Genomic DNA, 12,538 nt, shown 5'->3' with positions numbered 1-12,538 from the left:
GTGATGGAGATGGCCACCAAGGGAAATCTCCAGATGTGGATCGAAGAATCTGGCTGCCTTTTATAGAATGAAGCCAGAAGGATTCTAAAGCAGATAGTAAGTACTATGCAGTCCTTTCATCTGAATCAGATTGCACACCTCGACCTAAAACTTGACAGCATCCTACTGTATGGAAATGGCAATGCCAAAGTCGGGCATTGGGTTAAGCACGAGGATTGTCCCAGGTCAGTTGCTCACAGAAATTCATGTTGCCTATGTGTATCATGCACCTGAAATATACCTGCAAAAATATAATGGCTTTAAGGTAGCTGTCTGGTGCCTGTTTATGGTTAGAGGAAATTTCCCATTTAAAGGGAGCACTTCCAATCAGCTCTGTGCAGAAATTGTAGAGGGCAAGTATAATATGCCATCTCACCTGACTACCAAAGGACGTAATATCCTTTGGCAGCTCTGAACAATAGACCCGCAACAGAGGCCGGATATACATCAAATCATGGTCCACCCTTTGTTTGATCAAGTTGAGGAAGATTGTCTGTATCCAGAATATCCACTGCCAGACAAGTTGGACCCAACAATTGTCACTAGAATGTGTGGCATGGGATACAACAAACTGCAGATCAAAACATCAGTACTGCAGAGAGCGTTTGATGATGTGATGTCCACTTGATGATTAAAGATGGCTTAGAGCCAGCGAGGGTCAGTCAGGCAAAGGCTAACTCATTGCAATTGGGTTTTCGAATACACACAAGTGTCACAAAGCTTTCTGCCTTCCCTCTTGAGGGAAGAGCAAATAAACCTTCCCTAATTTTATTCTTTGCTATTACCATTTCAGTTTCTGCTGACTGTGATGAGAAAGAGTAGATAGGCAGAAGTTCCTATCAACTGTCTTAATTAGTGCCAGAGCCCAGGATATAGAAAGCCAGAGACCAGAGTGCAGAGTCCAATACTGTATCTTCTTCAGGGTGATTCAGCTAAGAGACAGTAACCAAACACTACTAAGAGCTTGATGATCAGGCAATGTTTTGGGAATAAACCATAGAAGCTAGAAAAGACACAACTGGATTTCCAACTTCTGAACAGAAATAACAGTATGTTCTATAGTTGTAGAGCAGGACCGCATCTTGATGGAAGTATTTTAACTTTCATTACAAATGAAAACTAAATCACACACAACATTTGATTCTTATACAACTGGATAGCTATAAACAGCTATAAATATAAACATAATACATAATGAAAATATATAATATATAAATGTTTATATTTATAATTTACATGGTTATATTTATAATATAGTTATAACATTACCTTATAATAATATTAATTATAATTACAATATAAATATTATAATTTATAATATATTTAAAATATAAATAAATAGCTTATAGAACAGAGTTTTTTCATTAAACACCTAATGGTTTATCTGAAGTCTCTTGATATTTGTATTTCTATGATTGTTCTACAAGTCTTTGTAGATTGTACGTAGTATAATTATCAAATTGTCTTCTTCTCGACTCAGTCACTTTCATCTTAACAATTCATCTTACAATTTTATTTCTTGGTAGACTTATACAATCTGCTCTGCTGATTCCCCAGAACAGCAACACATGAGCACAGCTGTCTCACTCAGAAGGAAGGTATTAGTTCAGGGGTGTGTCAGTTTGGGAGGACCATGTGTACGTTGAAAGCAGTAATAAACTCCAACATCCTCAGTCCCACCCTGCTGATTGCCAGTGTGAAATCTGTACCTGATCCACTGCTACTGAACCTGTCTGAGACCCCAGGATATTGGTTGGAGATCCTATTGATCAAGAGTTGTAGAGACTGGCCTGGCTTCTACAAGAACCAAGCCAGATAGGTGTTTACATTGCTATGTAGAAGACTGACTAGAACTGCAAGAGATGAAGGCTGGCTCTCCCAAGGTGAGGGTGAGAGAACCTGGATTCTGAATCATTATAGCATCCCCTCTTGACCCTAAAATAATGAGAGAAGTGAACATAGTTAATTATAAGCATCATAGGATATTTTCATAAGCATCTTTTTTATTTCATGCTATATTTTTAACTTTTTGTTTTATGCATCAAAATGTTCATAAAATACACAATGAGCACACACACACACACACACACACACACACACACACACACACACAGAGAATTTGATGCTTCTAAATCATGCCTGTAAGGGACCTCTATAATTTGCCAGCACCATCCTACTATCTAGTTGTAACCACAGCACAGGTCCTTGCTGCTTCGGGAATCTTCCTCAGTCTCACAGATACATATGTCACATTTCCATCCAGGAGGACAAACCTGCACATCTCACATGTGGATACAACAAACTTGGAGAGCAATGGCAACAGAGTTCGGCCCCTCCCCATCCCTTTCCTCAGCTCTAGTGTGTTCTTACCTGGGATCCAGAGCAAGAGTAGCCCCAGGAGCTGAGCAGGGCACCTCATTTTGAGAGTAAGGAGTCCTGGTCAGTCCAGGCAACTTAGAGCTGAGCTTTTATGCTGGAATTGCAGAGAAGCTCCTCCCTAGGGAGCAATATGCAAATATCCTGGTGGGTGCAGTGGTGAGAGACAAACTGTCAGGTGAGACAGAAACAGACACCAGGAGGGTGGGCCCTCTCCTGTGAGCAAATGACATTAACTGTGATCAAGGAAAGGTCAAAAGCTATATACACATTACCAGATAAGATGCAGTTAAGTGAAATGAAGCCAAAGATAAGAACACAAGTGGTTTTTTCTGAAGAGTTAAAAGTGGCTTCGTTTCGAAGCAGTGGCCATTCTGCTGTTCATATTAACTCAGGGCCCACCTGAGTTCCAGGAGCTGACTTGTTTGTTCTGAAACTGCTCTGAAGTCAGGCCCCACTTTGTACTATAGCTGACCTTAGACCCCCACAAACTCCATGAGATTACTAAGCTGGCCCAAGATAAACAGACCCTGTGAGAAAACCCAGACCAGCAATTATCCCAGCTAGCAGAACAGCTTATCTGAATCCAACTAGCCAGAAAACTCTCTGCTAAACTTTAACTGCTCTGAAATGTCCAGATGGCCCTTATCACCCTGGAATGTCCTGCATCTGGTTGCTATAACCTTGTGATTTTTGCCTTCATAAGCCTTGTAAAATTTCAGCTCAGGGCTTCCTCCTAATCTCTGCTGTGTAGGTGTGAAGGACAAAGCCTGAGCTGCAGCCCATCTGAATAAAGCCTTGCTTTTGCATTTCGGGACTTATGACTGTGGTCTTTTTGGTGGGGGTCCTGCGATGGGGGCACATTTCTTTCTTGCTATTGTTTCTAATGGATTTACAAGGTACCATGTGATTTTTTGTTGCTTTGTATGTCCCTCCCCCACCGTATAACCCCTGTTTTCACTGTATTTGATATTGGTATAATTTGGGGAGTGGAAAGGAAAAAACAAAATGTTTAAATATGGATACAGGTTGACCCATTGCAACAATGAGATGTACAAGTCACTATGTTGAAAAACGAACTTAACAATTTAGCTGGGGTTAGGGTGAGAGGTGTGGGGCAAGTGTAGTTGAGGAGGTGGGAGGGAAGGTATGGTAGGGGAAAACAAAGGAGGAGGCAACAATGCTTGATAAGAAATGTACTCATTACGTTGCTCATGTGATTGTAAAGCCTTTGTACAGAATTTTCACAATAAAAAACTTGTTAAAAATTTACTCCATGGCTATATTGAAGTTTCCATGTGTAAAAAGGCATACCATCATTTTATCTGTTTTCTGATTCTGTTTCAGTAGAACTCTTGTATGTACAAATGTATATTTTATTTAAGAGTTATTTTTTCAAATATTTTTGGCTTAGTTCTGTCTCTTCCTTTGTAAGTTTTACACATAATCTTCCCATAATAACTAACACATTAATCTATATGGGTCAATTCTTTTTTTGTATGTTTTATTATTGTAAAGATATTGTAGAGAGGAGTTACAGTTATATGAGCAAGGTAATGAGTACATTTTCAATCAAGCATTGTTGCCTCCTTTGTTTTTTCCCTACCATCCCTTCCCTCCCATCTCCACAACTACACCTCCTCACCATCCCTTTAGAAGTTTTAAAGTTCGTTTTCAAAGTAATGTCTTGCACATCTCATTGTTACAATAGGTCAACCTGTATCCCTATTTAAGTATTTTGTTTTATCCCTTCCCCTCCCCAAACTAGAGAAGTGTATATACAAGATGCAGGGCACCAACATCAAATACAGTGAAAACAGGGATTATACCATGGGGGAGGCACATACAAAGAAACAAAAAACATCACATAGTACATTATAAAAACGTTAGAAACAATAGCAAGAAAGAAAAAAAAACACTTGAGTCCCTATCTTGGGGTTCATTTCGCTTACCATCATCTTATCTGATCATATGTACATAGCTTTTGACCTTGTCTGCTTGTCCTTGACATAAGCTAGTTATGGGTCCATTCTATGACCAAATGGGTAGAGGCACCCTGGAGACTTATTTTCTCTGTAGTTTCAGCATTAGAAGGATACACTATAAACTAGAAGGATATAAATTTAGAATCACCTTCCATGGCTGTTATTCTTTACCATGACATAGCATCCTGGGGTGTTTTTCAGGAATAATCTATGTAAATGAGATAGTGAGATATAGTGTTCCATTAGGTGGTAGTAGCCTCTGAGTTCGAATTCTACCACCATGTCTAGCATTCAAAGGCCTCAAAATCCTCGGTGCCAATCCTCCCTAGGTCTCACTGGAGAGACTTCAGTGTAACTGGACTTAAAGCCCTAGAGATTCCGTTAGTCTTTCTTTTGTTATACTTTCTGTTTAGTCATTATTTATGAGCTATAATAAAAGTAAAATTGTCCTAAATTTTAAAAGACAGAGGAAGAAGAAGGGAAAGACAAAGGAAGTTAATCAATTAAAAGCTACAAGTCCATACCTAAATGATCACAAACAACACCATACTAAAGCTACCAGCACAACTTTGTTTATTGCAGCATTATTTACCATAGCTAAGATATGGAACCAACACAGATGCCCCTCAGTAGATGAATGGATCAAGAAAATGTGGTATATATACACAACTGAATTGTATGCCTCCATCAGAAAGAATGACATTGCCCCATTTGTTAGGGAATGGAAAGACTTGGAAAAAATTATATTAAGTAAGTAATCCAGGTCCAAAGAACCAAAGGTCCCATGGTTTCCCTTATTTGTAATAACTAGTAAATTTCTGAGTTAAGTAGAATAGGTCAGATAAGTTGATGTTAGGGAAATGAACCCCAAGATAAGTATTCAAATTTTTTTTCTATCATGCAATTGTTTCCAACATATTTATAAGATGATTTCTATGTTGCTTTGTATGTCCCTTCCCCACGGTATAACCCCTGCTTTCACTGTATTTGATGTTGGTATAATTTGTGGAGGGAAGGGAAAAAACAAATCGTTTAAATAGGGATACAGGTGGACCCGTTTCAACAATGAGATGTACAAGTCTTTATATCAAAAAAAGAACTTTACAACTTTGTGTGGGGAGGGTCGAGTAGAGGGTAGGGGGGAGTATGGGTAGGGATGGGAAGGGGAAACAAAGGAGGAGGCAACAACGCTTGATAAGAAATGTACTCATCTTTCCCATGTAATTGTAACCCCTCTGTATGGTATTTTCATTAAAAAAAGCTACAAGTCCAAAGGCTATAAGTTTGACAAAACCTTCCTGAAAGCTTGTTGAAATATTAAAACCTGATTAGCAACCAATACATAATTTAAGAATATTAGTAATAACTAAAATTTCTGGACTGTTAACAGCAATCAATCCATAAACAAGTACTTTTTAACTCTGTATATGAAATCTAACCTGTTTTACTTTTAGCTAATATGGAATCATTTCAAGGAATGTTTGTAAAGCCTTACTGAAATGCTCTAGGTGTTAATACCATGTGAAACATATTCCCACTGCTATTCAGCCTTGCCACTGGTGGATACAGGAACTTGTCCTAGGACCTGATACTTTTCTTTTGTGTATGTGTCATGAGTCAATGAACTATTCAATTTCACAGAAACTAAAGTCTTAAGATCTTTCGAGCCAGTATTTATAAAGAGCTTTTTTCCTCAAAAAGTTTTTTTTTTAGCTTTTTTTTTTTTTTGTGAAAACACCGTACAGAGAAGTTACAATTACATGGGCAAGATGAGTACATTTCTTACCAAGCATTGTTGCTTCCTTCTTTGTTTCCCCTTACCATCCCTCCATCTCCCCTGCCCCACAAACTGGGCCAAAGTTGTAAAGTTCGCTTTTCAACATAACGTCTGTACATCTCATTGTTGCAATGGGTCCACCTGTGTCCCTATTTTAACGATTTGTTTTTTCCCTTCCTCTCCACAAATTATACCAACATCCAATACACTGAAAGCAGGGGTTATACCGTGGAGGAGGGACACACAAAGCAACAAAAAAAAATCATCTTATAAATTTCAAAACGATTTCTTTATTGAGATTAAGTAACTTACATAAATTTCACAGGACTGTGGCATAGTTATACTTATCTAAAGTTATAAATACATTTTATCCTTCATAATGATTATCATCATCATTTTAATCTATGAAGTTTACAAGCTCTACAAACATTAATATTAAACTATTTCTTCCAGATCAGGTGATATGATAAAGAGCTTTAACAAGTAGTATATTGGCCTCTTGAGTAGCTAGGATTATAAGCGTGAGCCACCAGGGCCTACCTTAGTAACAGGTTCTTAAAAGCATTTTCATTGAAGGGATGGACATGGTAATTCATGCCTGCAATCCCAACTAAACTGGAGGCATAGATTTTTTTTTAATTATTTTTGGGGTCCGGTCATGGGGCCTGAACTCTGGGCCTGGGTGCTGTCACTCAGCTCTTCAGCTCAAGGCTAGCGCTCTACCACTTGAGCCACAGCGCCACTTCCAGCTTTTTTCTTTTTGCTTATGTGGTGCTGAGGAATCGAACCCAGGGCGTCAAGCATGCAAGGCAAGCGCTCTACCACTGAGCCACCTTCCCAGCCCCTGTACGCATAGATTTTTTTTTAATTTAATTTTATTTGTGAACATACTGTACAGAGGGGTTACAATTACATGGGCAAGATAATGCATACATTTCTTACCAAGTATTGTAGCCTCCTCCTTTGTTTGCCCTTCACCTCCCTTCCCAGCCTCTCCCCTCCCCCCCACCCAATCCTTCCCGCCCCCACCCTCCCCCCCACTGACATTGTAAAGCTCCTTTTTGAAATGACAATTTGTACTTCTCATTGTTGCAACAGGTCCACCTGAATCCTTAAATGGATGCATAGATTTTTAAGATTATGCTTCATAGCTGTCCTGGAAAGCAGTGAGACTCAACCACAAAAACAAGTTGTAGCATGTGGTATATGTTTCTGAAGCTATGCAGGAGGTGAAATTAGAAGGACTGTAATAGAAGACCAAGCCAGGTAAAATCACAAGATCTTATCTGAAAAATAACTAAAGTAAAAACTGATGGTGAAATGACTTAATTTCTAGAGCCTAATAAGCAGGAAACCCCAAGTTCAAACACCAATAGAACCAAATACATTGTTTTATCATTTACTACATCGTTTATCATTTACTACTAAGCATATAATATCTTCAATACAAATCATGTAGTCATTTTCTTCTAATTCATGTAAATTCAATACTTTTTTTTTATTTCAGTTCTAGGACAGGGTCTTGAACTCAAGGCCTCCTGCTGACTCTTCTTTGGATTTTTCTCTCAAAGTTGGTTTTCTACCACTTGAGCCACATCTCCACATCTGGGTTTTTGCTTATCAATCACGGAAATAAGAGTCACAAGATTTATCCAAAGATGTTGGATAAATATTAAAATGCTCCTTTCCCATGGCTACCATGATAAACCTCCTTTTTCTGCCCTTCACTATGTCTGTATTTGGCCTTTGGGAGTGAGGAGCCAGACATAATATGGGGGTCTGCCTTTTAAAATGTTAAAAATCTGGTTTCAGAATGATCTGTGTCCAGCATGGGAGATGTACCTTTGATTCTGTTAGACTGCAAAACAGGGAGACACATGCTTAGTCCATAGTTTGGATAACTTTGCATCCAATGATTTGATATTTCAAATTGATATATCAACATTTTACTGTAAATTATCCAGATGGTACTTACATAGAATCTTTCTTGTGTATCATTACAGTTTTTATTCTCTTTATCTTACAGTTCTTTTTGAGTGTACTACAGTTAGAACTCAGGGACTTCAGATTGCTAGGCCAGCACTCTATCCACTAAGCCACCCTCCCAACTGCTTTTGCTTTAATTCATTGTTCTGATATTATCTGGAATGTTTAAAAAATCCTTGCACTGCCCTGGACTGAGATCTTTCTACCTCTTTGTCCTTTATATCTGAAAGTACACGGCATGCATCACCAGGCCTGGACTTCTCATATTCTTCTTATTTGTTTTCTTGTCATCTCATGGTAGTGGTCATGACGTGTACTTGACATGTGCAATGTTAAAAACATACACTTACATATGTCTCACCCAAAGTTATTGTCAGTGAATTTTTCTTGAATCTAACATTAGAAAACTCTGAGAAAAATTCCAGGACCCAAGGTGAAAATCTTATCAAAAATTTACCACAGAGAGCACTAAGAAACAGAGACACTAAAACTATGTAACCAACCAAACAGTTGCCTATCATGCAGCAAATATTATGAGCAAAAATCACAGTGATCTGAGGATCTTTGCTACTTAGCAGTCTGAAAATCAGGTCTACGTAGAATCCACCTTGGGTTTTTCCTGCTCCTTCAAGTTGTGCTCATTGGATGGCTGGTCTTCAACTATGTATGTCTTGAAGGACAGTGTGATCCACTCTTTACTTTGGCTTAATTTCTCTGGCTCTGAATGTCATCCTTGTCTGTCTTCTAGTTCCTCAATAAAAATTAAACTCTCCTTTTCCATCTGCAACATGCGTCTCAAGAAAGCATTTTCATCTGTGCCACTCTATTCCATGTATGTCTTTGTAGACTCAGGGTAAAGTGCACATCCATAGACACAATACAGCTGCTATCCTGTGAGCCTGAGGTCAAACAATGTGCCCTGGTGGCCCCGCCCTTCCATGCTTTATGGAGTGTGGCAGCTGCTAAGTTCCTTAATTATCTGCTTCAGCAGCCTCAGTTTGTGTAACTGTTACAGTAGTGTTGAACACTTTGCTGTATCTTTCTCTGGGATTTTACCTTCTTCCATCCATGGACCAATTTTTCCCTTGGCTATTTTCACTCACAAGATCATATATCTCATAATCCTAAGTATTTTCTTCAATGGCAACAAACCCCTGAAGTCTTTCATCTCACCACATCTCCACCTCCTCAATCTATTTCCTCCTACATCCACAGTTAGAACATTGCCTATAAAAGAGAGATGCTCTGTTTGTCATTTTTACTTGCTCTTAATTCACCTTTGTGTATACCTTTTCCCTAATACTTAACTCATAATACTTAGTAGTGGAAACTTCAATACCCACCATAGAAACTCTTTCAGAGTGAGTTTTTTCCCCCAAGTTATTCCTTATGATTAGTTGGATATATTTCCAGGTAAAGTTATAATCCATAGGAAAATATTTTGTAAAATGGAAGAGTTTCCTATACATTGGTTAAAAAATTTGGTAAGTCTTAAGAAGATACATAAATGACATAACATATAATAACAAAACAATGTGACAATAATGCTTGTTAGACAATATATTGGAAATGAACTTTACACCTTGGGTTGGGGGAGTAGTTGGCAGGGTAGACACTGGAGATAATGAGGGACAGGGCAACACTATTCAAAAAGAAACCTACTCATTACCTTACTTTTGTAACTGTAATCCCTCTATGTATCACCTGTACAAAATCCTGAAAACAATAAAATAGGGAAAATCAGAAAAATCGTAGACTAATATCTAATAATACATAGCATATAAAAATAACACATGATATATTTTATATAATTCATATTTAATTATGTACTGTACCTTATACATTAGTTATATATACATAAATATGATGCATAAGCTGCATGCATATGTTCACTTGTCAATCTGAGAAAGAGAGAGCTTCTGAATTATTGAAGATCTGCTTTATCTTGAGTTTTCTTCATTTTTCATTTTATAAATAAAAGACTTCAGTGACTGTCAAAGATTCCTAGATTCTTGAGATTAAAACAGTGAGCTAGGAACACTGCTGTGATTCTTGGTGGGAACTGGTCTGGAGGACAGAGGGACTAAGCTCAAGAAACATCTCACCTTCAGTGTACCTTAAGGGGAGAGCACAGAATGGCTGGATACCCAGTGCCAACAGTGTTGTTTGTATTCGGTGTTTCTCTTGATAATTTCAGCTTGATTGTTGAGTGGAACTAGGATTTAGAAAATAGAAATAAACTAAATTTATCCGCCTTTCACCCCTCCCTTTCTCTCCTTCCATTCATCTCCATCTCCTACTTTGCTTCTCTCTCCTCTCTCTCTCTCTCTCTCTCTCTCTCTCTCTCTCTCTCTCTCTCTCTCTCTCTCTCTCTCTCTCTCTCTCTCTCTTTCTCTCTCTCTCTCATTTTCCTCATTTTTCTCAGGCAATTTATGTTGATCAAGTCGCATATATTCCACAAGCAGAAATCACTTTTAAAATTAGATAACTGATCTCTGTGTTCATCGTTCTGATTGAGTTAAAGAGAAAAAGTATAGGCTGTCTCCATTTAAGTGAAAAAATATTTCTAATAGAGTCAACAGCTATCCATGACATATCAGCAGGCCAGGAATAATGGAAAATACCTGTTTTAATAAATAGGAAAACCCTGCAACAAACTTTGTACTCATTAATATAGTTATTTAGCATTTTAACACTCAAGTTTTATTAAAGTATGAAATGTTCAGTATTACCTTCTGTACATAATATTGTACTGAGATTTTCCAAATGCAATAAGAAAAGCTAAAACTAATTGGAAAAAAAGCACAAAAGACCCGAAGCAGAAAAAGGAAGTGGCAAACTGTCTTTACTTGCTGATGAAATGTATGCACAAAGTATTTAAAAATCTCAAAATAAAACTATTGTGAATATCTATTCAAGATTAAAAGAAACTTGAATAAAGGCAGAGTATTTCCACGTTTATAGTCTGGAATGTCATTTTAATATTTCAACATTCAGCCCAGTGCCAGTATCATGCATCTATAATTATACTTACTCCAAAGACTGAGACATAGTAGCTCGCTGGTCCAGGATATCCTGGGCAAGATTCCTGTCCTATGATTCTAGGACAGCTCTTGCAAGAGCAAGCATGAGGAAAGCAGCTGGGACAGCCCAGGCTCACACTTCTGCTTCCTGGAGGTTTATGTTATGGCTTGTATCACTGTGGGTGGGTTATTATAATTCTGTTGACAGTAATAAGTGGCAATGTCTTCAGGCTGCAAGCTACTGATGGTGAGAGTGTACTCTGTCCCAGATCCACTGCCACTAAATCTGGAGGGGATCCCGGATTGTAAATACTTTGCATCATAGATCAGGAGCTTTGGAGCTCCCCCTGGTTTCTGCTGGTACCAGCTTAACCAATTGTTAATGCCCTGACTGGCCCGGCAAGTGATGGTGACTCTGTCTCCAGGAGATGCAGACAAAGTAGATGGAGACTGGGTCATCTGGATGTCACATCTGGTACCTGCCATTAGAAAAGTAATAAGTATACATAGAATCAAGCATGTTATAAGAAAGCTTCATAAACAGCCAAGCATCATTGGCAACAGCAGACTGAGGAGATCCTCAGTATAGTCTTTCCTTACCTGTAATCCAGAGCAGCAGGAGCCCCAGGAACTGAGCAGGGACCTTCATATCCATGCTGTGTGCTGACTAGCACTGACTCCTGTCCAGGATGTGAGCAGCTTTCAAGAACTGCTCAGGGCAGTGGGCTGTGCTCTGGGCACATGCAAATCAGTAGGGGTTGGAAGGGTGCAGCGCAGCTGCACCAACATGCCAGATATCAGTATCTCAGCCCAGACATGATGTCCCAGATACAAAAAACTATACCAGGGTAGCACTGTTGTGCCTGAAGAGAATGTGTTTCTCTCTGGGGTTCAGCGGACAGAATGCCTCTCTGGTTAAATACAGTGAACTTTAATACATGGGTCATGACACGCTTTTCATCATAGCATTTTATCTAAGTCAATTTTTCAAGCAAAAATGGCTCCAAAATTTAGAATTAATGATTTAGATCAGATTTTCTAAGTCTTTGGTTTCCTTGAACCTGTTTGTTAATCATAGACACACTGATTCAATTACTCAGCCTACATGGGTATGTAGGTTGATAGAGAGATTGATAGTTAAATAAATAGATGATAGACAAGTATCAATTAAGACTTAATGAAAGACAATGAAAAGTATGAAATTAAAGTATGTGTAGTATTGTGCTATGGTGTACAATGTACAGGCTAGCCATTGGGTTTTGCTATCAACTCCAGGTTGCTGTCCTGTGTTTCTGAATGCACTTTGCTGTCCTCTGTTTCTGAATGCACTTTTCCACCACCATCATCCAGTA

General features: G+C 38.5%; 1 gene segment (V, D, J or C); it reads right to left on the bottom strand.

Annotated features, from left to right (window-relative positions):
- Window positions 1-202: 202 nt before the first annotated feature.
- LOC138804362 (Ig kappa chain V-V region T1-like) lies at window positions 203-11,841 on the bottom strand. The segment is given in 5 exon segments: window positions 203-319; window positions 416-550; window positions 10,280-10,378; window positions 11,364-11,665; window positions 11,787-11,841. Coding segments are annotated over 5 exon segments (708 nt in total).
- Between the last annotated feature and the right edge of the window lie 697 nt (window positions 11,842-12,538).

This window comes from Dipodomys merriami, unplaced genomic scaffold, assembly GCF_024711535.1.
Source record: "Dipodomys merriami isolate MVZ:Mamm:240054 unplaced genomic scaffold, mDipMer1.0.p SCAF_36, whole genome shotgun sequence".
Taxonomy (NCBI): domain Eukaryota; kingdom Metazoa; phylum Chordata; class Mammalia; order Rodentia; family Heteromyidae; genus Dipodomys; species Dipodomys merriami.
This window is presented reverse-complemented; position numbering and strand designations above follow the sequence as displayed.